Source organism: Mauremys reevesii, linkage group 2, assembly GCF_016161935.1.
Source record: "Mauremys reevesii isolate NIE-2019 linkage group 2, ASM1616193v1, whole genome shotgun sequence".
NCBI lineage: Eukaryota > Metazoa > Chordata > Testudines > Geoemydidae > Mauremys > Mauremys reevesii.
The window spans coordinates 271,486,371-271,512,046 of record NC_052624.1 but is presented as its reverse complement, the minus strand read 5'-3'; the positions used below and the strand labels follow the sequence as shown (position 1 = coordinate 271,512,046).

Below are 25,676 nucleotides of genomic sequence, written 5' to 3'. Positions count from 1 at the left end.
TTGTTAGAACTAGTCATTCAGACTAAATTTATTTCAGTTGGAATTAGTGGTATTCTTTCTTCTGTCATTTTATGCATCATTGAAGTGTAGTGGCTATGGCTTTGTTTATAAATGTTTCCCTGGCCATAGTTATTTCATCCTCCAAAGTACTTTTACCTAATGTTTGCATAATTCTGTTATGATCAGCCACGGTGTGGTTGTTGAAAAACAACTGACCTGTTACTGAACTATGAAATATTAACAAATGTTTCCTCTGTACAACAGTGCTCTTGGATGGGATTTTGTTAACATTCAGGGATTTTGGGGGGTAAAATAGGATTATTTTAGGCATAGTAATGCAATGAAAGCCTTCAAATATCACAACATTAGTGTTATACTAAGTGATATGAATACATGACTGTAAAATATACTGAGTCATAACTGTATCAGATTTATAAATAAAAGATATGGAAAAAAGTTGTATCAGTTGTTTTTACAAGCATCACAGACAAGGTGCTGGTTTTGTGCACCATGCTATAAATAGAATAGAAAACAGTTATTTAAAGCTGGCATATCTTGCATTTTGCAACACCCTGCAGAGTTGTTCACTTGCCTAATCTTAATCTTCGGTTTACTCTTCAAAATGAATGCTTGTGATGTGAGGCTACTTAACAGGAAGAATGACCTCATTCTGCCTCTTTGCTTCTGATTGCACAGTCTGTTTTCGAAAGGAAACAAGGGGCTTTATAGACCTGCCTTTTCGAAGACCTCAGAGCTATTCTGTTCCAGGAAGCAGCATAAGGAGCACCCTACAGTTGCATTCCAGAGACTTTTTTTGATGAAAAACTTCTTGCATACGTTTGTTAATAGTGAAATGGCTTTTCCAGGTTTGGAAGATTTTACATATGTTGATGTTTTATTACTTTGATCAACAGAGGAATAACTGAGCCCTGGATTTCTCCATTTACAGTCAGCTCTTCAAGAAGCTTTACATTTCTATGAATGCTTTCATCACTTCCAGTAAAGAGAATAGACTAAAATACCCTTGAAAAAGTGACATGTATGAACAAATAGACATTATTGTATTTTAAAAGATAAGAGAGTAATATTTGTTATCTGAATAGGTTAAATACTTGGGCTTAAAGAATTTTAATTATGTGTGTTGGTACATATTGATGTAAATATTTACAGTGTAGAGTGTAACGTGCGCAAGGGATTGGCTAGTTACAAACTGAGGGTATCATTGTTTTAAGGACCAGTTTGATTATCACCAAGGAAAGTGATTAAAGTAAATTGTTTCGTACATTCTGAGTAGAAAGACGCTTTCATGCTTACATTTTAGTGATTTAAATTTCAGAACTGGGCAGTGTTGTAGACTCAATAAACTTTGATTTGAATGATCTCCATAAAATGTCGCTGACTTGTTTTTAGCTTTGTTTCATTTTCAGTGAGGTTGTTCATATTTGGCCTTTTGTCATGTGTTAGTTTAAAAGGTATTTGTTGAACTATAGGCCTCGTTTTAATGTGTTGTTGGTCACAAATATTACTTAATGTTAAGTATTACTTAAAGTAATTGCAAAGTGGCAATTGATATGAATAATTGCTTGGCAGAATTAGATTTTTTTATTTTGATGGATAATATCAATGTTTATTTTACAGACAAGGTGGGTGAGGTCATATCTTTTATCGGACCAACTTCTGTTTGGTGAGAGAGACAAGCTTGATCTGATAAAACAGATCAAACAGAAGTTGGTCCGATAAAAGATATCACTTCTCCCAATTATACACATCTTCAAGAACAGTTTAAGAGCACTTGTGATTTACAAAGCAATGTTTTTCTGTGCAATGATTTTACACAGAATTACTGTCCCAGAATCTTGAAAACACTGAAGAAAGTATGTGCATACCCTCACATCTTATCCTAAATGGATTTGTAGTGTTGCTACGTGCTGTTAAACAGCTGTTATGTTTCCCTTGAAGTTGTCCTGCCTCTCAGTGATGGCTGATGTGATCCCTACATATAAACCAGGGGTCGGCAACCTTTCAGACGTGGTGTGCCGAGTCTTCATTTATTCACCCTAATTTAAGGTTTCGCATGCCAGTCATACATTTTAACATTTTTAGAAGGTCTCTTTCTATAATTCTATAATATATAACTAAACTGTTGTTGTATGTAAAGTAAATAAGGTTTTTAAAATGTTTAAGAAGCTTCATTTAAAATTAAATTAAAATTCAGAGCCCCCCCCAGACGGTGATCAGGACCTGGGTAGTGTGGGTGCCACTGAAAATCAGCTTGTGTGCCACCTTCGGCACAGGTGCCATAGGTTGCCTACCCCTGATATAAACCATAGTCATCAGAGTAACTTTAAAAAGCAACAAAGTGTCCTGTGGCACCTTATAGACTAACAGATGTATTGGAGCATGACATGCGTCTGACGAAAGTTTATGCTCCAATACATCTGTTAGTCTGTTAGTCTATAAGGTGCCACAGGACAGTTTGTTGCTTTTTACAGATCCAGACTAACACGGCTACCCCTCTGATACTTGAGTAACTTTAATGAGACTACTCACAGGCCTAAGTTTGCAGGGTAGAAACCATAGATTGTATACCAGTTTGTAAAGTGCACTGTGATATTCTCTCATGCAAGACACTGGAGACATGTAAGATATTGTATGCAAACTTTATTTCTCATTCAGTGCTTTTTATTTTACATAACAGTGATTCAAAAGCATATTATTGAGAAAATAAAGTAAAAACTGTAGTGTTCGTAGGACAATTGTAAGTCTATCTATACTGTACATCCTGGATTTAAATATTAGGAAAGAGGTGGCCATAGGTTGCCTACCCCTGATATAAACCATAGTCATCAGAGTAACTTTAAAAAGCAACAAAGTGTCCTGTGGCACCTTATAGACTAACAGATGTATTGGAGCATGACATGCGTCTGACGAAGTGGGTATTCACCCACGAAAGTTTATGCTCCAATACATCTGTTAGTCTATAAGGTGCCACAGGACAGTTTGTTGCTTTTTACAGATCCAGACTAACACGGCTACCCCTCTGATACTTGAGTAACTTTAATGAGACTACTCACAGGCCTAAGTTTGCAGGGTAGAAACCATAGATTGTATACCAGTTTGTAAAGTGCACTGTGATATTCTCTCATGCAAGACACTGGAGACATGTAAGATATTGTATGCAAACTTTATTTCTCATTCAGTGCTTTTTATTTTACATAACAGTGATTCAAAAGCATATTATTGAGAAAATAAAGTAAAAACTGTAGTGTTCGTAGGACAATTGTAAGTCTATCTATACTGTACATCCTGGATTTAAATATTAGGAAAGAGATCACAGTTGCAGATTGCAAAGAGACTGCAATTGACCAAATAGAGTTTGAGCCTGGGCCATGGCCTGTGCCTGCAGACCCTGTTGGAACAAATTTGCTCTTGAAATCAATGAGGAAGGATGGCAGGATCAGACTCACATAGAATGGAATACAGCATAATTAGTGATGTAATGTCCATTCCTGATTATACCTTGCAGCTCTCTGTTTTCAATAAATACCAACTTTCCTTTAAAATCTCTTGCAGATAATCTGTGATACATGTAGCTCCAGAGAGTTTGCAACAGACCTTTTCAAGATGTATCGAATATCCCAGCTAATGTCAACACCAGCAGCAAGTAAATGTATGAGCATTTCTCTGGGCTTTCTGAACTGGGATTTTGCCGTTTTGGGCTTATACTGGAATCTAAGAACCACCTGTCAGGGATTGTGTCCTTATGCATGAGAGATTGCCTTCTAAAGTGAATATGAATTTCTTTCTTTGGATGTAATCTTTTCTCATTGATTGAAAAGTCAAGATTTTACAGAGGTTTTTGTATAAAATTGTAAAGAAGAGACTATTTCAGCAGCCACTAATGTATATAAAATACAAATCTATAATGTGTAAATATGGAAAACACTCACTCTTTGTGACCGTTCCATACAAACAACTGTGTGATATTCTGACAATTGCCATTCCATGTGGTTGGACCGCTAACAGGAGCCTTGTCCGGTTGCCTTTTTCCCCAAAATGTCCCCCTCCATTCTTCACTTCTCACCTCCCCACTCCCGAGCTGCTGAAACTTTTTTATACTATGCTTGGCAGTGCCTGATGGGCATGGGCAGAGCTTTCCTGGCTCCGTATTGCTCCAGCCTTTCCCCTGTCTCGGCTGTAGAGAGGAGTTTGTAAACCCCATCATACACTCAGATTACTTAATCACCTAATCCTTGTGACACTGAGCGTAGGACCTTGCAGATTTGAGCCTTCATATAACATCAAAATCCTACTTCCTAGATGTCTCCATAGTCCTGTGATCAATCATTATCCTCAAATCTTTGCCATTGTTGCCATAACTGCTCCTGCTGTGCCACATCTACAGATGTCCACTTGCATGTTACCTTATAATAGTAATGGTGTGACCATTTAATGGCACCACATAATTGTTATAGGAGAACCTGAGCACTGCTGGTAGAATCAGTCAGTGAGCTGTTCATGATGTGAATCAGACAATGCCATTAAAAGTGCTGGACCTATTCCCTTGTATGTGTCTGGATTTACTTCCCACAAGACACAAAACTGTGCAGTACATTGGCAACTTGGATTTATTGACTGTAATCAGCTTTGATTCGTGCTACTCTTTTCGGAATGATGCTATACCAGCCTAAATTATATGAGGTTTCATTTTATCTACCCACCATCACTCTGTTTTCTTTCCTTTAATCTCTTTTCCTTTCCTAATTTTCTCCTCCTTTTTTCTTCTTTCAATTTCGTCAAGGCATATTGTTAGTGAAAACCAGTCAGCTGGTTCAGCTGTCACTTGAAATGCCTGTGTGGTGAGCCAGTGCTGGGACTTCTCCTTATCTGGTCTTTCTCTCAACAGGTTCTTCAGTGTTTGATAAAGAGACCAGGCAAAGTCTGTCTCCTGAACACATTTTGCCAAGGTATGGAGTAAAACCATCCTTTGTTTCATTTTATTTTTCCTTTGTGTTTTGAAAAACATTTCTAAAATTCCTATTTAAACTATTTATGATTAGGGTGCTATTACCACACTAAAGCATGGCCGCATTGCATTTCACAGATATCACCGTGCTGTAAATCTTTGGCCACTTGAATCTTCAAAGCTACAGTGATGATAGAATTCAGATACTCCTGCTTGAAATACACAGGCCCCAACCACTTGAACTAAAGTAGAATCCCCATGAAGTGACTGTAGCATATGGTATATGACACCGTTGTTCATTTCAAATTCTGTCTAGCAGAGGGCAGTGGTGCATACCCACCCCTAGCCCTTGCATTACAATACTGTCATCTCTTGTCCCTGGTAGAGATCTTTGTACAGTTATCTATTACTCACCTCTTTCCAGTCTTGAAGAACTTAATGAGTTTCCCACTATCTCTGGGACTGTTTGCCGAAAGATCTATACCTGCTTGTACTGATACTAATAAATGTATATTGGGATTAGTGCCTGACCCTGCAAAGTGATGAGCACCCTCAAATCCCAATGAAGTCACTCAGAGTTGTGAATACTCAGCACCTCACAGGATTGGGGCCCAATTCCAAAATCAGGAACATACATTATGCCTATCTAACAGTCCCCTTGTGTTCCAGTGGGAAAAGGTACTCACTTCTGTCTTAAATACTTGTCTAGTGTTGTGTGTTATTCAACAGTTGCTACATTTCACTCCGGAGATGGTTGCATTTCAGTGGTGGGTGAAGTGATCTCCGTGCAAAGTGTGTATACCATTTTGTTACAGCTTGTGAGTGAGTGGCCTCCTCCATCCTTGTGGATGGCCCTACAAGCAGCCCCTTGACTCAGTTTCCCCCTTAAAGGGGCTTCTTAGATAAACTCCACACAGGCTTTCATGAATCCAATAACAACAGCCCACCTTAGGGTCTGATTTTATTCACAAGAAGTTCACAAATAAACAGACATCTTCCACTCCAGTTTTAAGCTGGGAACAGCTCCTCCTCCTCCTGAGAACTATGTCTTTTTTCTCTCTGAGCAGCTGGAGAAGACGCAAGGCGTGGCCTGCCTTCTTTGCTTTCTTCTCTTCTTCTTTCAGTCAGGGCTTCCTACCCAGCCACAACTCCCAGTGTCCCCAGCTGGGGAAGGGACCACAGCCAGAGACTCACTTCCTGCAGCTTCTTCCCTCTGTCTGTTTTACCCTGAGCATTCCCCCCTTTCTCTGAAGCTTCCTGTTGCCCTTTATAGGGCAATCAGGTGAGCCTTGTTCCTGTGTGCCTCCTTAGTAATCAGGGCTGGCTGTCCCCAGACCTCTAGTCCATAAGGGCAAACCACCCTGTTACACAACTCTATAGTGTTCTGGGAGCTATTAAAATGAAAAGTGATGTGTACTGCTAGAAGAGGGCCTCATCCTCCCGATTGAACTAACCTCGTTACCTCTAGACTGATTCTTGCCTTCATATTTATACCTGCCTCTGGAAATTTCCACTACATGCATCTGACGAAGTGGGTATTCACCCAAAAAGCTTATGCTCCAATATGTCTGTTAGTCTACAAGGTGCCAGAGGACTCTGTCGCTTTTTACAGATCCAGACTAACACAGCTACTCCTCTGATATCTAAAAACATTATCATTCAATCATTTTTTAACATTTATGCCCCTGTGCTAAACAGGCATATACTAACTTAGAGGGTTTTATTTCTTTCCTTTACAGTTACACTTATGCCTTTCTGGATAGTGACACCTCCTATGAATGTTGTTCCATAAACCCCTTGACAGGCTCTCTTTTCACATGTCGCCGTAGTCCTCGGCTTCTTACTAATGGCTATTACATTTTGACGGAAGACAGTTTTCTGTCTGATGAAGATGGTAATGTAACACTGACCCCATCCCAGACAAGTGTTACCTATAAGGAGAAATTAGTTAGGTAAGTGAGTCACACACATTTTACTTAATATTGGATGTTGGCGTTATAACTCTGAACTTAACTTGATTTCTGGTTGGCTGTCAGGGTATGACTATAATGCTCAGTACATCAGGGGACTGGATTCGATGACTCTCAAGGTCCCTTCCAAAGTCCTATGATTCCATGTCTATTTCTATACCTGGATTCCATTTTCTAATAGCAATGGAACACACCAAGTAATATAATTCAGAGAGACTGCAGTGGTTAACATCACTTGATCTTCAGAGTCATGCCTTATAACATTATCTCAAAAGTTTTAAGCACACAGATGTTACTGTGATTGGCGCTCTCTGCAGTAAATATAAAAGAGAGGTTCATCTGCCCAGAAATTCATGGCTTTTCACCTATTGCTGAAATATTTAATGTTCCAAAGAGGTGACTTCAATTCTTCCAAGCATAAAAGAAGGATAAGAGCAAATCCAAAAGTAGGTATAACAAACATCTTAAGGAAATTCAAGATTTTTTTGTTTGTCTCACCTTCAAACTATCATAATTTTCAAAATATAGCAAATGTGTAATTTTTCAGTGGGTCATTAGGAGGTTTGCCTGAGTGAGGACTGAGCAAAAATTGAATTGTGCTTCAAGATTTCATCCAATAAATTAATGCTGTATTACATATGGAAGGCTCCAAATTGTATTTGCTATAAAACGTTTTATTTGATATGGAAATTCCTCTGGATTCTAAATATCAACTTTTATTTTTGTAATTTCATCAGTCACTGGCCCAGAATTTAAAAAATTGAGGGTAGTCACTGATCTATTTTGTTATGGCCATAACCCAATACATTTGTGATGGGTCTCCTTCTGATGCTCATCAGCAGCTCAAAACTAACCAACCCTGTTTCTTTGTGGATGCCTTTCTAGAGAGTTAATCGATGATGGGACACAGGCAGAACTGTAAAGCTGCAGTTTTTAGAAATACAGCAAAACAAATGGTTTGCCCAAGGAAGAGGAACACTGTCTGCAGAAAAAGAAGTGTTATGGTTCTGCTCCCAAGATGGTATTACCATGACGGAGAATAAAAAAGAAAATTAAAAATACAGGTTCTGTCCTGCAATCCTTACTCAGGCAAAACTTCCACATGACTTCAATAGTGGTGTTACCTGAGGAAGGTAAAATGTGGCCCTATAATGTTACAGTATCTAGTGGTTTTTCACCCAAGAAGCTCAGGGTAGTTTGGAAACTATTAAATCACAGAACACCCTGGTGAAAGATGTAAACATCGTTAAACCCATTTTACAGATGAGGAAACAATGGCATTGAGAAATTTAATGACAAGCCCAAGAGCGAACCTGTGGCAGAGCAAGGAAAAGACCGCCAGATGTCTGAGTTGTAGGCCTGTACTCTAACCTCTAAACCATGTTCCTGTTTGTGGCAGGTCACTGGCTGAGAAGCTCTTAATCAGCTCCTGCCACTCCAGCCCCAATCAAGGGGAATGGATTGGGAATGGGTGAATAGCTCTGTGCCTGCCTGATAGCTGGCCACATCTGCCAGTCTTATTAGCCCAGAGCTATAAAGGCTGGGAGGAAGCCAGAGAAGGGGGGAAGGGAAAGGGTCAAGGTCCGGATTTGGATCCGGATCTGGATCCGGCACAGTACAGAAGGAAGTAGGAGCCTCCCAGTCTGTTGTAGGCAAAGTAGTTGTGAAGCCTGTATATAGTTGGGAACTGGTGGTAGGTGAGAATAAAGAGCATGGGTGTTGCACCATACTAAAGTGTCCCTGACTCATTGAAGGGGGAGGCCCAGGGGCTAAATAACCAGGGGCGCAGTGTGAACCCTGTTACACTGTTTTATAAATAAAAGTATTGTGCCTCATCCCTTTAAAACATGGTTATTTCTTTCCTTTCTAGAATATTCAGGAGAAGGAAGAAAATCCGTCGCTCTCTTGCTAGTCTGTTCAGTCTCAGTGCCTCGGATTCATGGCTCAACAGCACTGTCCTTAGCAATATGAATTCTCCTCATGTAGAGGAGATTTGGAATGATGGAGATAATAAACTAGAGGCCAATCAGCACTATGGCAATGGTAAGCCCACAGTAACATCACTAGTATGTTCTGTATTTAGTTAGGCCTGTCTGTTAATGACGGGATCACTGTAGGTGGATAATGATTTCCTTGGTTTTGCAGAGGGCCTCTGCTCAAATCAACATTTAGAGCAGTGGTTTTCAAACTGTTTTTCTGGTGACCCAGTTGAAGAAAATTGTTGATGTCCGCGACCCAACGGAGCTGGGGATGAGGGGGTTTGGGTGTGGGAGGTATCTCAAGGTTGGGGCAGAGGGTTGAGGTGCAGGGGTGAGGGCTGCAGGGTGGAGCCAGGAATGAGGGATTCAGGGTGTGGGAGGGGGCTCTGGGCTGGGGCAGGGGGTTGAAGTGTGGGAGGGGGTCAGAGCTCTGGGCTGGGAGTTCAGGTTCTGGGGTGGGGCCAGGGATGAGGGGTTTGGGTGCAGGAGGAGGCTCCTGGTTTGGGGCGGGGTCAGGGCTGGGGCAGGGGATTGGGGCGAGGGGTTGGGGCACCGGCTTACCTCTGGCGGCTCCCGGTCAGCGGCACAGTGGGGTGCAGAGGCAGACTTCCTGCCTGTCCTGGCACCATGGACTGCGCTGTGCCCTGGAAGCAGCCAGCAGGTCTGGCTCCTAGGCAGAGGTGTGCAAGCGGCTCCGCACGGCTCTTGCCTGCAGGCACTGCCTCCCGCCCAGCTCCCTTTGGCCGGTTCCTGGCCAATGGGAGTGCAGAGCCAGTGCTCAGGGCAGGGGCAGCGTGCAGAGCCCCGTGAGCCCCCGGCGTATGAGCTAGACCTGCCGCTGGCCGCTTCTGGGGCACAGCGCAGTGTCAGAACAGATAGGGACCAGGGGCAGCACCAGCACGCCAAGCGCGTGCCTGGGGTGGCAAGCCACGGAGGGCGCTCTGCCTGCGGAGGGTCCGCTGCTGCCGCGGCTTTGGCGGACCTTCTGCAGGCCTGCTGCCGAATCCGTGGGACCAGGGACCTCCCGCAGGCAAGCCACCGAAGGCAGCCTGCCTGCCGTGCTTGGGGTGGTAAAATACCTAGAGCCGCCCCTGATAGGGACTACTAATTTTTAGTGGCCGGCTGCCAGGGTCCCTGAGTGCTGAGGGGCGATACAGTGTCTTGCATTCTGTGATCCAGTACTGAGTTGCAACCTGAACTTTGAAAACCACTGATTTAGACAGATCAGAGACAGAATTTTGCAGAGCAAATTGAGCCAGTGACATGAGACAGTAACAGTGTTTGAATCCATGGAGATCTTTATAACCCAGGAGGGCCTTTTGAAACTGACTTTGGATAGGAAGCCAGTGAAGATGAGAGAGACTCCAATATTAAGTCTGATCATTTGGCCCATTGCTGTTTTCAGTTTGAGCTTTTTCTATCCTCACTGTGTTAAAATGTATAAAGTTTTGTCCTTAGCCTGCTTCTTTCCCCCTGCACTTTCCTACATATAATGGGTCTGCCAATTCCATATCACTAACAGTTCCGAGAAATCCTTGTGATTGAATCATTTCTTATCTTAAAAATCTATCAGCACAAATTCTCCACCCCTTTCCATTACTCTGAGCTACGAAAGTTACAAATGTGCTTCTTGCAGATGACTCTGAATTTTCTTCTGAATGCAAAACCTGGATGTCACAAAGGCAAACAGCAGCAGCTGATGCATCCTCTTTTTCTAAAGATGTGGTGTTCATTCAGTCAAGAAAACAGTTCAATGATTCTTCTCCGTGCTCCCAGTTTATGGTAGATGGGTATTTCCGTGAAGAGACTTTGGATCATTCAAGTGAGTTATATTCTTTTATTCTCAGTTTGTTATTTGTAGAGCTGGTTGACATTTTTCAAGTGGAAAAACATGGTATTGAAAAATGGCCTTTTTTGAAACTGGAGATTTTTGCAAAAATTTAATTTGGAAAAAAAATCAATTTTTTCAATTAAATCTAAAATTAAAACTTTTTAATTTTCTTCCCCCTCATGCCCCTCTTTTTTCTTGTTCCTCCATATTCAGTGGCAAAATTGAAAGAGGGAAAAAAACTCAGGTAAATGGAGGGGGAGGTAAGGGAGAGGATTGGGAGAATCAAGTTGGGGGGGACAAAAAATGAAAAAATCTGAAACTAAAAATGTTTGAGAAAAATTTCAAATACCCCCAAAATGTGTTCCTTTTGAAACCCACTGAATGAAAATTATTTCAAAATTGTCAAATTGTCAAATTTGTGACTAAGTTTAAATTTCATTGCAATAAAAATTTAACGTAGAAACAACTCCCTACGAATTCTTCAGGCACACTCAAAAATATGTCAGTTTCTAACATTAGTTCTCATATTGCATGTAAATACATATAATAGAATAATATATACTAATAAATTAATATTATATATAGCTGCCTTAACTGCTCATTGGATACGGTTATGTTGAGATTTTCACTTTAGATTTAATGCCTGTTTTAAGATTTTACTATATTTGAATAGTACAGTATATCTTCCACAAATTTCTGGTACGTTGGGTGAAATATTGACTCTGCCAGAGTCAATGGCAAAACTCCAATTGACGTCAGTGGAGCTAGAATTTCATCCTGGCCTTTGACTGTAAAAATATTTGTTGAGAATTTAAAAGTAAAATCTGTGAATAAAAATAAAAATCTGTTAATTTGTTTTGAGTTATGGACATTTAAAAAATAATTTAAACTTTTCTTGGTCTCTTTAGCAAATAAATTCCAAATTTTGAGATTTGTAAATTTACATCGTTCTAATTATTGCAAAATCTAAAAAACAAATTATGTTTTAATTTGTTAAGGTGATTATTTTGCATTTATGAATACTTCTCATGGCCATTTCTATGTACATCCTTATGTCCATTATCAAAAATATTTGTCCAGTTAAGGAAGATTTTGTGGGAGAATATATTTTCATATGACACTTAGAACTCAATTTGGCAGACTTTACAGCTTTCAAAAAAGAGAATACAGGTGTATAGTCTGTCTATATGGAGTATAGAATAATTGGGTTTGCCTCTAGTGGGTTTGATTTAACCCCCCATTGAAGACTCCCATTGACTCCTGTGGAGCTGGCCCGTGGTGAATATAGGGCTGCCTGGGGAAGGGGGGGGGGCAAGTGGGGCAATTTGCCCCGGGCCCCACAGGTGCCCCCATGAGAATATAGTATTCTATAGTATTGCAACTTTTTTTTTATGGAAGGGGCCCCCAAAATTGCTTTGCCCAAGGCCCCCTGAATCTTCTGGGCAGCTCTGGGTGAATATCATAGTAAAGTTTTTGGTAAAGCATTTTTTTTATCACAAATACTCCTTCCTTCACTGAATTTCAGGTTCACAGTTTCAGAGGAGGGCGGCTGGAAGGAAGGAGCTACTTGTTTTCTAGTATGTCCAGAAAAAAGAATTATTATTCCTAATTTGTTTCCTTTTTTATTAGAATCCAATGCAGTGAGAAATGTCGTTTATCAAATGATTATACTGTCCATGTGTTTAATCATTTCAGTGTGTGCAAGGTAATTTTGATTTCATCTTCATTATAATCATGCTTTATTCATGTTATATATATATAATTTTTATAATGTCAACTGGTGAATAAAACATGACATTTAGGGCCTGGTTTTCAAAGTTAGACATGCAGTATTGCAAAGATGAATTTGCAAGCAAATATTTGATGTGTTTGTGCAAATTAGGTGTTTGGATGCAGATATGATACCTAACTGGCTCTGTGCAAATGCAGGATCTGTATGCACACATCCTCTCTTAGCTTGCATAAATTAGGTATTCAAATATATATTCCAAATTGTGCACCATAATTTAGCTTGTCTGACATATGAGTTATGCAATTAATTATATAGGAAATTCTGTTGGGCTATACTACCACTTTCAGGGGTTTTTTTGTTTGTTTTTTTAGTTTAATTGTATTAAGTTGTAACGTATGTCTTTCAAATAAACTTTATAAGTAAATATTTTCTAAGAACTAAATGGTCTAGTTAGGTTATTTTCCCTTTCGATTTGAGGTTCATCAATTCTAATAAAATTAGGAACTTTAATTTTATGTATCTAATTTTAAAATTTGGAGAACAATTAACCCAAAAGACAATGATGATCTTTGAGAGCTATTCACTGCACATATTACAGATTTTTATTTCTTTGACTTGATGCATAACGAAACATGCTAATTAGCAAAGTTTCTGTAAGCTGAACAAAAGAGAACTGGAGCTTCGGGAAATCCACTTTTGCTTCCTTTTCCATTCTTTGGTACTAATTTGCTGTCTGTAGTCTGAATGGTTTAGTTTTATTATTATAGGTGGAACATAGATCACTGCTTATAGTTAAGATTGTCTAAGCCATTTCATTCTAATGGGTCACTTTCAGATGCTTATAGTTTTGTCAAGCCATTATTTCTCAGGCTGAATTTTTGCATATTTATTCATAATTTAGGAGCACTTTTTTGTTATTTGGAAGTTTGAGAAAAAAGAGTTTCGCTGTTTTCAAGACCACATGGAGAGACACTCATGACCCCCGGCTACCTATACACACTCTTTTGGGATTATGAACCTGTTTTGCGGGTTGTTGTTTTTTTAAAGTAATCGCTCTAAAGACCAACTTTGCTGGGCTTTGGATCATACCCTAGTGAGCTCAGTAGGGTCTGGAACTCTGAGTTTGAGTCCCTGGGAAAAGGATAGTTTCAATGTCAGTGATGGGAATAGAAGAAATCCATTGAAACCGGTATCCCTTGTAATGCCAACCGATTCCAGTAATTGATGGCCAGGATCAAACTTGGGACCTCTGGAGCTTAATGCAGGCGCCTCTACTGCATGAGCTAAAAGATACATCTCTCTTAGCTGAGGCTATAGCAGACTCATCAATCTCCAGCTGGTCTAGACACTAGAGGGGACAGAGTGCCACACCAAGCAGGCATGTGTTAGACTGGAGAGGAAAATTTCAAAACATAGTACTACATATTCCTTGGCATTTGTTTTTTCTTAATGCATACTAGCCCAGATTCAGTATATAAGAATCTTGTCATATGAAATTAAAAAAGAACGCACTTGTGAAGGCAGAAGTGATCAGCATCATAATGGAATTTTTGAGATACCTGGCTGCAGACAGGTGCCAAGTTTGAAATTATAGTAATGGCTCACCTGATTCTCAAAAAAACACGAATTTCTCTATCTCCTGTGACTTTCATCTATTTCCCCAGGATTCTGTATATTCATTACAACTTCCATTAGTGTCAGAATGCTTTTTTGGGCTGTGCAAGACATATATTTGGACAGGGGATTTGAAAGTTTGAGAAGGGAACCCTTTCAGGGTAACGAAGTCCAACAAACCAATGTTCAAGACCTGGTATCAGGTCTTCAGCCTAGACTCTGGGCCCCATCATCCTTCGCTTTCCTTGTCCCCTTCTCTGGCCTCATTCTACCATACAGGTGGCTGGTAGGGGAACCTGGGGCATCCCACTACATTGAACTCCAGCCCAGGACCCTATAACCAGCAGCCAGGGTCTGCTCAGTCCAACTCCTTGCTGCTGGTCCCCTGGGTTTCTTCCTACCATGGCCTTTCTCAGGCTCATATTGACCCTTTCCTGGCATGTGTGGGGTAAACAATCCATCGCATTCCATGACACTGGTCTCCTCCCAGCCCCCGCCTCCCATCACTCGTCTGGGAATATTGGGGTCCTTAGCTGAAGGACCAGAATGGTAGCTGACCGAAGGCTGATCTTGGAATGTGTGGAGTGCATATTTTATTGTGTTGACCCAATATCTGTATATCGTACAATATAAAATCTAGGGTATTTGTTATGATTTCAGATGCTTTCTGGGAGGACGCTTTGCCACTTTGTTGGCCTTTTTGCTGCTGATAATTTTAGTTTGTAAGTAGAAACTTTCTTTATACTTGACAAACAATATTGGGTTAGAGTCCAGGGTCAAATTGTGTCCTGGGGGGGTGGTGGTGGTGGTGGTGGGATGTGTGTGTGTGTGTGTGTACAGTTCTCCTTGGTTCAATAAAAGCTACATATGTGCATCTGAGGGCAGAATTTTCCCTTTAATCACATGCAGAATCATACATTTAAAATTGACTGTTCTTTTGCTCCAAAGATGCTGCCAAGTCATCTTTCATCAGTCTTGTCACATCTTCCAAAACCACCAAATTACGGTAAGCGGTGCAAGAGTATTTCAATATACTTAAGAGCTTTAGATGAAGAGATTCTATCAATACACTTCCTGGTCAAAAGATGACAATGAGTGATCAGTAGGTATTGCAAGAGGCTTTAGCTATTCTTGCTACTTTGTGGTCATGAAAATATTCTTTGTGTTTGAATGTTGCCTTTTCATGATTAGCAGTAAATGCAGCGAAAACGTAAAAATTAATCTATTAAACCATCGTTTAGTGAGTCAGCATGAACAGCATAGAAGGAAGTGGTAAATTAGCCTGAGGAGCTGAATAAAGTCTGTTTCTTCATTTCTAAATGCGGCTCTGTTTCAAATTGATTTAATTCAAAGTTTTGTCTATGATTGAAACTTCTCAGCAGGCCTGCCGACAGCAATTCCGGGCCCCAGGACAGAACAATCAATGGGTATGGCCAGGGCTTCCACATGCCTGCCCAGCTGCCTTCGCTGCTGCCGGTACCACCCCACGCACGCCTAGGAGCCCTATGGCCCACCCGGGCGATGTAAAAGTGCCCGGGGCTCCTGGCCACCACTACCATGGCAGCCAGAGGCCCTGGGCCCTTTTAAATCGCCCGAGCCCCATGGCAATTGCCCCCTTTGCCATCCCTGTCGGTGGGCCTGCTTCTCAGTACCATAAGTGGAAAGGTTAATGTGTAATAAAGTCCTGAGTGATATGAGACCAGCTCAGACATAGGCCCCAATCCTGCAATCACTTCTACACATGCAGGACTTTACAAAAGGTAATTCCACTGACCTTCCACACAGCAGAAGTCTGTTCTTAATTTGTTAAGACTATTTATTGGTGCTGCTGAGGCTAAACGTATTTGGGAGCCTCTGGATTTCAATGTGTGGCAAGAGGGGAGATCAAAAGGGCAATATTTCTTTTTCTCAACCAGGGGCCGGCTTTCAAGAGTGCAGTGTAACCTAAGGGAACAGGAGAAGCCAGGCAGAAGTTTTATCTTTTGGAATCACAGATCAGTATGTTGGAAGCAGAGCAGTGGAAAGGGAGTATGAAGATTGGAGATCAGTGTTGAAATTGTAGATGTTGATATTGTGAGAGGCCAAGATTTTCTTAAGAATGGTAATTTGTGCACACTTTATACAGGTAGGGACAGATTATATCATTTTTCCTCACAATAAGTAAGTAGAAAATCCCAATAAATCCACTGGCACTATTCACAGAGCAAGTTACTAGTAATCATGAGTAAGGTTGGCAGTATCGGGCCCTTAGGGTTCTCCTGATTCTTCTGTCAGTTTGACACTGGTGTAACTCCACCGAAGTCAGGTTGCTACCTGTATGGGTTTTCCCCAGAGACTTCAGGCTTTCAGACCTGCCTACAAGGCTGTCTGTTTGATTGGCTGTGCTTCCCTGTTCCCCACCACCTTAGGAAAAGAAGGTATTTGGGGCTACCCACATGCTAATAGGCTTCCTCCTTCCTCTGCACAAGAAGCAGGCAAAGCTCCTTCTGCTCCCTCTTTTAAAGGGCTGGAAGCGCTTTTGAAGCCTGTAGTCTGTCTCCTCCCCAACTAGCTCTGCAGCCAGGCCTCTCTGGCACCCAGCACTGTGCCCCTCCCTAGGATGAGATTGGGATGGAGAAGGGCACTAAAGAGATTCCCTCTGGGCTTCCTCTCTCCTGGGAGTGAGAGACTGTCTGTCCAGCCCCTCCTGGACTTCATCCAGCACCAGAAGAAGAATGAGGAAGCAGAGCAGCTGAAGGAAGAAGGGAAACCCAACCTCAAGGAGAGGAATGGGATTGGGAGCTGCAGCAGAATCTGAAGGAGGCATGTTTGGAGGGCATGACTGATGGTGGGACTGTGAGAGGGCTGATTAATTCTTTGGAGGTCTCTGTGTGAGGGCAGAGCAATGAACTGGGAGGTAGAATTAGAGCAATTGGCAATGGGGCTTGTGGTTCCTCTCCTTTGGTTGCGTGTGGGCCTCAAAAGTATAGGGAATGCATTGCAGCTCCTCACCCAGTGGACTAAGGGCTCCTGCATCATCAGCAATATCTAGACTGGGTATTTGCTCCAACTACAGCCAACAGTGTAGCAGCAGGCAAGCAAAGCCACCATTTACACAGTGGTTTTACCTGTTTGAAACACCAGGGTCATCACCATTGGTACAAATAGTGTCTTTGCTTGTCTACACTAGAGTTTGCATTCATGTAGCTACACCAAAGCATGTAATTAGGGATAGTAGTGTAATCAAGGCCTGATTCAATTTATGTCAATTTATGCACATGTATGATCTACTGTTTCTTAGTTGGTAGATATGTTACTCATTATACTATGTAAATGAGAGGAGAAGCAGAGCCTTAAACTAGATTGAAATTTTACTAATTTTTCTTCTGCTGTGACGAGGTCATGAACAACGGTGTACTACAAAGAAAGAAAATAATTTTAAACCACAAGTGGCCTCTGATGAGACTTTTCAGTTTGCTACATACAATTAGAAGATTAGATGTCTTCTTCTGCCCTAACTCATATTGAAGAGTACCTTACTCACACAAGTAGTTCTGTGGAGTAAAATGATGCTATTTGTATGAGAAAGGAACATAATTAAAGGTGGCAGAAACGGGCTGTCTTTGTATATCGGTTGGCACAAGGCACTGCGAATCCCCATGTTAATTCCATAGAATCATAGAATCATAGAATCTCAGGGTTGGAAGGGACCTCAGGAGGTCATCTAGTCCAACCCCCTGCTCAAAGCAGGACCAAACCCAACTAAATCATCCCAGCCAGGGCTTTGTCAAGCCTGACCTTAAAAACCTCTAAGGAAGGAGATTCCACCACCTCCCTAGGTAACCCATTCCAGTGCTTCACCACCCTACTAGTGAAAAAGTTTTTCCTAATGTCCAACCTAAACCTCCCCCTCTGCAACTTGAGACCAATACTCCTTGTTCTGTCATCTTCTACCACTGAGAACAGTCTAGATCCATCCTCTTTGGAACCCCCTTTCAGGTAGTTGAAAGCAGCTATCAAATCCCTCCTCATTCTTCTCTTCTGCAGACTAAACAATCCCAGTTCCCTCAGCCTCTCCTCGTAAGTCATGTGCTCCAGCTCCCTAATCATTTTTGTTGCCCTCCGCTGGACTCTCTCCAATTTATCCACATCCTTCTTGTAGTGTGGGGCCCAAAACTGGACACAGTACTCCAAATGAGGCCTCACCAGTGCTGAATAGAGGGGAATGATCACATCCCTCGATCTGCTGGAAATGCCCCTACTTATACAACCCAAAATGCCATTAGCCTTCTTGGCAACAAGGGCACACTGTTGACTCATATTCAGCTTTTCGTTCACCGTAACCCCTAGGTCCTTTTCTGCAGAACTGCTGCCCAGCCATTCGGTCCCTAGTCCCTTCCTTCATGGACTATGGGGAGAAGAAGAAGCTCTGAATTGCCCTCAACATGACCAAAACACTTGTACCTCTGCATTAAAATGATGATTATCATCTAAGCTCATGCTTCAGGGCTTCAGGTACACACTTGTAGGGTTCAGGGAGAAATTTTTCCGTCAGTGCACAATTGGCCAGATGTATTCGGGGGCGGGTTCACCTTTCTCTGAAGCATCAGAGATTGGTGACAGCTGGAGAGGGGACACTAGACAGGGGTGACAGGTATTCTGAGGTAGTACAGAGAAATTTCTTTTCTTAGATGCCTGATTGGTTAGTCTTGCTCATATGCTTAGGGTAAAACTGGTAACTGGATATGGGTTTCAGAAAGAATTTCCCCCCATGTTAGATTTTCAGGCATATCAGGGGGGTTTTCATCTTCCTCTTACATGGAGTGTGGATTGTCTGCTAGGATCATCTGGGGATATCTCACCCAATTAATTTTCTGCCATTGCATAGGCCTCGGCTATTGGTAGCACTTCACTCTGTCTTGCTCTCTGACTGGCACACAACAATTTAGTCTCCTGAGAAATGAAATGCTTTGGTCTACCTAAAGTCACTGGGCTCAATATAGGAATATCTGGATGAAATTTAGTGGCCCGTGATATGCAGGAGTCCAGACTAGATTGTCTAGTGGTCCCTGTTGGCCTTAAACTCTATAAGAACTGTTGGAATCAGGACATACAAAAATGTACACATTAATTTTGACATTTTCTTGCAGGAAATAATTGGAAGACTGAATCGGTAAGTAAAACGCTATAAAGGATTGTAGGGTAAGAAAAAATAATATTCCAGAGAAGAGTGAACCATTCATTCAGATAATGAAGTCTGCAGACTCACCAGCTCAGCTGTGACTTTGTCAGATTTTATGAGCTAATCCTGGTTAGACTTGCTCACTACTGGAATGGAAGACCTTCAAGAAAAAAGAGGTGCTTAGGAAGAGGTTTGGGGGATTCAATAGGTTGCAGTCCTGACTCTAAGTTTGCATTGTGTTAATATGCTGCTGAGGGTGCTGTCCTGTCTGTAGGATGAGCTGTACAACTACAGTATTGTCCATTTGTGCTGAAAAGATCCCATGGAGCTTTTCACCAGAAATGGGTGTTAGCCCTAGTATCCTCATCAGATTTCAGTATAACTAATTCCATCTAAACCTCCTTTCTGGTTTCATTTGGATAAAGTATTCCTCATTTTCTGCCCTAACTACTGAATAGTTTGGACTGTTAAACAAGCTGTGTCTCAGCCCAGAGGTGGTTGCATTTCAAGAGATGCAGGGCCAGGTCCCTGAGCTGCTGTACACATTAGTATGGCTCCAGTGTATGAAAAGAGTTACACTAATTTATACCAGCTGAAGATTTGGGCCCTAATATCTTACAAAGCCCTTTGAGATTCTTTTCCCCTCTAACTTCTCTCCCTTCCAGTCCCATTCCCAATCCTATGTCTTATTTCCAAATCCCAGTTTTGCAGCACTCCTAATGCTTAGCTCATTATAGATCCAGGATCCTGAAACCAGTTTCCCCAGGCTAAGGGGAGACAAACTGGCCCTTCCAGTGCGGCCCTCTTGCTCCGCAGTGGAAAGAGACACAGAAGGGGTGGTGCTAATATCAAAATACCCTCTAGAACCTCCTCCTCCCATTTGTCTAGTGAGGAGCAGGAGGAAGAGTGGCGCTGTGGTCTGATCTATGTTCCCTCAGCACCTGGGGGTAACAGCCCTGTTTTAGGCTTCCTTGTTGTGCTCAGTTGAAGAACTGAACTGCGGCTGCATACTTGCAGATCCCACTTGGAGAACCCATGAGATAACATATATAAAAAGGACATACATCCTGAGATAGAAGCATCTGAGAATTTCACAGAAAAGTTTTGACCATTCTTTCAGGCTTCCTCAAGGCTAGGAAGAAAAATTTGCATCCCCGTCATCAAGTGTGCCAATTGGTTTACAGCATCCCTTGTTGGAAATTAGATTGCAAACATTGTCCTATAAACATTGTCCTTGCTTTTCATAAACACATAAAAGCAGACAATGTAATTTTCAGTATTTAATTAACAAATTTCACTCTTCTTTCCTCACCAAATCTAGGTTTGCCAGCACGTACAGATCACTTATCTGGAGCCATTTTTCTTTTGCTTGTGAGAAACTATCAGAATTTTCAAAGTTCTTTCTCCCAATAACACAAAAGCATTTTATTTGGACTGTACTTGGATCCTTTCACAGTTTGCTAGGAAGCCAGGCTTTACACTAGTCTTTTTTGCACCCAATCCTGCAAGCAGAACCATGCAGGCAGACCCCTGTGCCCACATGGAACCCCGTGATGCCAGCGGGGCTCTACATAGGCACAGGGGTCACCCAAGCTTTGTAACTTGCAGGATTTGGGGCCTTGGAGACTAAGATAGTGGAACAAAATGTCTAGCAAGCCCTACAAATCCATCTTTTGTTGATGTCTAATCCGTTTTCACTAATGTTGCTGCTCTGGCCATAGAACATGCATTACAGTCTTGAAATAACCTGTTGTCAAACTGGTTAAAAGCTGAGAATGGTTCTGGATAGTGGTGAATTGGACAATGTACTTAAAACTCTTCAAGGCCTTCATTGTCTCATCCCTGCCACAGCCGTTTGGCCTTTATTTCTATTCTGGGTTCTTTCCCAGTGATTTTGAAGACAGAAAAATGAGTGTTAGAAACACAAGAAAAGAGAGAATGGAAATTAATTGTGCCAGAATAGTGCTTCCTGTTAGAGACCAGAAGTGCTGCCTTCAGAAAAGTCAGGAGTCGGAGGGTTGGAAGAGCAGCTGGAGATGCCAGAATCATATGGTTAACTTAACAAATAAAGAGTCCATGACCTTTATTTTCAAAGCATTGAACCTTATTTTTCTGATATTGGATTTAAGAGACAATGCTAAACATTAATCCCCTCGAGTGACCAGTGATCACTGTTCTGTGACTACGCTATCTCATAACTAATTTGTTATACCTACCAAGTATGCCAGTTTAGCTAACACAGTGTAAAATTTCATCTCCCTGTGCTATAAAATGATGAAAATGTGATCGCGTAGTATTGTCTACAAAATCTTTCTGCCATCGCTGCTTTTGGTCTGCTTATCCCCCATTGTGCTAAAACTGGCACCAGTGAAACCACAGTTGCTAAATCTGACTGGTAATGCTGCCTGTGGAAAGGCCAACTCCACAGGTGGGATGCGAACAGGCTGGCAGGCATAATAGAAGTATCTGTAAACTTTTGTAAAAATTAATTTAAAAAAATTGAAGGTTCTGATGAAGGAAAAAAGGAAATTATAAATCACAGTTCATCTGCCTGTATTTTTATAGTTATTCACCTTTATGGCCATCCTCAAACAGGATACACTTGTGTTTGTGAGAATGAATCCCTGGAGATGTGGGGAAATGAAGGAAAGCATAGTGGCAATTATTTAAAATGAACATGCCAACCTTTCAAGGGGTAAATATCATCCTGGTTGTATTTCAGTACCAAAAGCTCAAGCAGGGAAAACAGCCATGTTATCTATTTTGGATATTAAAATACTGTTGCTGAGTGTGTTAAATATTTCCCTGATAAAAATAGACCAGGTGAGAAACTAACAGTCCAGTATTTGTAGTTTAAATAAAGACACCAGGGTGTACTTCAGGCAGAGAATCCTGAAGTAAAGGAAAATTGCTTCACATAATATTATTATTATTAATAATAATAATAAATACAATTATAGTAAATAATAAAAAATTGAGAGGCTCCACACAACTCCATATTTTTCTTGTAATACAGATGATAAGCTTGAATAATTCTATGACTATTACATAATTCAGCTTCTTTATTCACTTTAACTCTAGAGTGACAGATTACTTGTGTGGTATTTATACATATTTTGTTACTTATGCTATGCTAGTTATAATGGGCCCTCTTTTAAATGTACTCTTGATCTCAATGAGGAGAAAATTCTCTATTTTTTAAATAATTCCTAGGAATTCATGAAAATAGAACCAAACTTCTTATTGCCTTGCTGGAATGAAACACTGGGTCACAGTTAATCAAGGCTGATGAAAGAGTAAAGCCAACATTTTGTAACATGGGTGCCTAAATCCATATTTAGGCTCCTAAGTAAAAGTAGATTGACTTTTGAAGTGCTGAGCATCTGCAGCTTCTATTAATAGGAGAATCAGGCTCAGGGTATTTTAAACAGTATTTCTAGTGAAGTACAAACACTTGTTGACTGCTAGTTAGTGTGACATTTGTGTACTATGAGAGGGCTACTGTAATCTAAAGTCTCTACTTTCAGTAATTGAGCTCTTGTTCAATTTTAATGTACTAAATTAATTAAAATACAAATCCATTGAGGAATTTTCAAGATGCACATGTAACAATAAATTTATCACCTTTTGCTATTATAATCCTTGTTCACCGTGCCGTGATCTTTTGTTTGGTCATTCCTTACTGTGTAAAATCAAATTTCATGCCCAATCCTGCAAACGCTTGATACCAGACATATTGCTTATTCTAGTGAGGAGGCTGGGTTCTCAACAGTAGCAAGCATTATGCCCAGCAGTGTTTGGAGGAGCCCTTAGATTGTAAGCTGTTTGGAGCAGGGACACATCCATCATTATCCATCTGTGGAGCACCCTATACACCCTTGGAACTGTACTAACAATAACAGTAGCCCTCAGAACTGAAGGGTGTGGTAAAAAAGGGTACCAGTACATCAAATAGGTACAGACTTTGGGCCCGGTTCTATGGGATCTGGCCCTTCACTTGTCCTATACCTTTATTTTATAATATGCTTATATATTAGAATGTAAATCGAGAACAGTTATTAGTTGTGAGGGTATTAATAAAGAATCTTGCTAAGAATTGCACACATTTGTCACCTCAGTGTGCTTGTTATATCTTGTTGTTTAGACTGTAAGCTTTCTGGGGCAGGGAATGTTATTCATTCTGTGTTTGGACAGCAGCTAGCCCAAGGGAGCCTAATTTGGTTGAGGCCTTTAGGAGCTACCACAATAGAAATGTTAAATAGTAATTAAAAGTCTTATAGAGAGTTGATGAAAAGACAGAGGTGCATATCATAAATTGGCATAAGCCAGCAGATGGCCACCACCTAAGGTTCTGACCCATAGTTTTTCTGCAACTGAGAATTGCAGAGCCACATCAGATGCTATAGGGCTCGATCTTGCAGTTCTTACTCAGATGAACAGTCTCATAATGGAACCCAATATACGGTATATTCAAAATATTTCTAATGAAGAGTAACATTAATGGTATAAAGCTTATTTTGTCATGCTGCAGCAGACACTTTATGTTGCATTGTATCATTTGTTTTAACAAATAAACTTTTAATATATTAAAATGATATAGTGAATTTATTCAGTTAGTATACGGCTGTCATGAGCAACCGTGACCATATCGCTGTATAACCCCATCTGCTTTCTACTGTTTGTCATGCTGCTTGTTGTGTCATGTCTGACATCTAGATTTTAGGAGCAAGGATTATGTTGTTCTAAGTCTTGTGTGCAGGTTCTAGCACATTTTAGGGTGTAACAAAATAATAAGCAACAAAAGGGATTTACGTAAATAATGAAACTGCCTGTGTATGAAAAGACAAATATCTGAACAAACATTGCAGGAATATATACAATATTCATTTTACAAATTACATTAAGCTATATTATTATATTACACTAATGTCTAAGAGCCCCAACCAAAATCAGGGCCCTGTTGTGCTAGGCACTCTACATATACATAGGCAACAGAAAGTCCCTATGCTGAAGGATTTACTATCTAAATAAGGTTCTAGCCACTGGCAGCATTTTCCCCACTGTGCTGTCTAGGCTTGCTCTGAGCAGGGTTAGATGACACAGTGGTAAAAATGCCAGAGTCCTGTCTACACAAGCACTCCCACCAGGAGAGTTGCACCAGTGGGGTAACAGTAGGAAACTTTGAGGGGGGAAAAGTCTGTAATTTCACTTACCTTGAAGATGCATCTCTCTCTCAGAAGTTTCCGACCCTTATTCCCTCTGTATTGATCCTGGTGACTGAATTATCCTGTGGTGTGAAATAATGTCAGGGCATCTGTCCCACCATCTTTGTTACTGTCTCTCACTCTCACAGCATGTCCTCTGGAACTCCATAGGCAAGCTGTCTTTTATGTCCTCTGCATGCCAAGCAAAACCGAGCGAAATTCTGTCTCTAGTTACGTCTCCCATTTCATAGGCTGATATGCACCTGGTACCTGAGTGAGCCCTAGAGTCCACCAAGATCATGAGAAACATAGACAGCTGAACTCAGAGTGCCTCCTGCAGGAGAAGAATGCCTTGATGTCACTTTGCTTGCTCTAAGACTATCCACAGGAAATAATTGTACTGAGAATTTGTGTGAGGCTTACTATTGTCCATAGATGGAATCCTGGCCCCATTGAAGTCAAAAGGGATTTTTGCCATTAACTTCAACTGGACCAGAGTTTCACTTCATGGTTGATTTAATTCCTGCACTTCTGTTCATTCGTACAAATTAGCCACTCACCACGTAAGAAGCAAAATTTGACATCTCATTTTTGCCTAATCTGGAACATCAACATGGGCACTGAGAAATTCTTATGTTTCTAGGCAGGGCCGCTCAGACCCCCAGCGCGCCGCGCGCTGCTTGGGGGGCGTGCGGGAGGAGGGGCAGCAGGTGGCTCGGGACCTTCGCATGCCATGCCTGGTCCGGTCTTGGTCCCGTGTGGTGGAGCATCCGCCCAGGCATCATACCTGGGAGGTCCACCGAGCGCAGAGGTGGACCCTCCAGTGGCAGGCAGGGCACGCTCCCAGGGAGTCGCGCGGAGCGCCCGCCGGACGCCCCCGCCCCCCGCCCCCGCCTGCGCCGCGTGGCGTTGGGCGCCCTGCCCTGGAGCTAGGCATAAATCTTCTTCAAGGAAATCAGGAAGGAAATGTGTCCTTTCCTACACTGTAAATTAGCCAGATTTGTTGTGGATTTTCTTTTTCTTTCTTCTGAAGCATCAGGTAGAATGCCTGCAGACAGTTGGATACTGGCCTGGATGAACCAGTGATCTGGTCTGGTGAGATAATTTAGAAGATTCTGTGTAAAATTCACATTTTCCACAATGTAGTAAAAAACATTTGAAACATGCTGCACTTAATCTTCTCTTTCTGATTGGCGTGGAAGAGCCATCAAAGAGAAGA

At 41.4% G+C, this 25,676-nt stretch overlaps 1 protein-coding gene across 9 annotated transcripts in view; it reads left to right on the top strand.

Annotated features, from left to right (window-relative positions):
• TMEM71 (transmembrane protein 71) overlaps positions 1–23,809 on the top strand; it is a 28,671-nt gene extending 4,862 nt beyond the window's left edge. The window contains exons 1-11 of one of the 9 annotated variants that reach the window (XM_039525957.1): positions 44–866; positions 3,574–3,670; positions 4,907–4,967; positions 6,706–6,918; positions 8,807–8,979; positions 10,552–10,737; positions 12,376–12,451; positions 14,753–14,814; positions 15,041–15,098; positions 19,222–19,244; positions 20,575–20,688. In XM_039525957.1, the coding sequence (XP_039381891.1) occupies positions 3,625–3,670; positions 4,907–4,967; positions 6,706–6,918; positions 8,807–8,979; positions 10,552–10,737; positions 12,376–12,451; positions 14,753–14,814; positions 15,041–15,098; positions 19,222–19,228 (882 nt within the window). In that variant the 5' untranslated portion in view covers positions 44–866; positions 3,574–3,624 and the 3' untranslated portion in view covers positions 19,229–19,244; positions 20,575–20,688. The other 8 variants (XM_039525952.1, XM_039525955.1, XM_039525954.1 and 5 more) reach the window with 8 other exon arrangements.
• Positions 23,810–25,676: the final 1,867 nt, after the last annotated feature.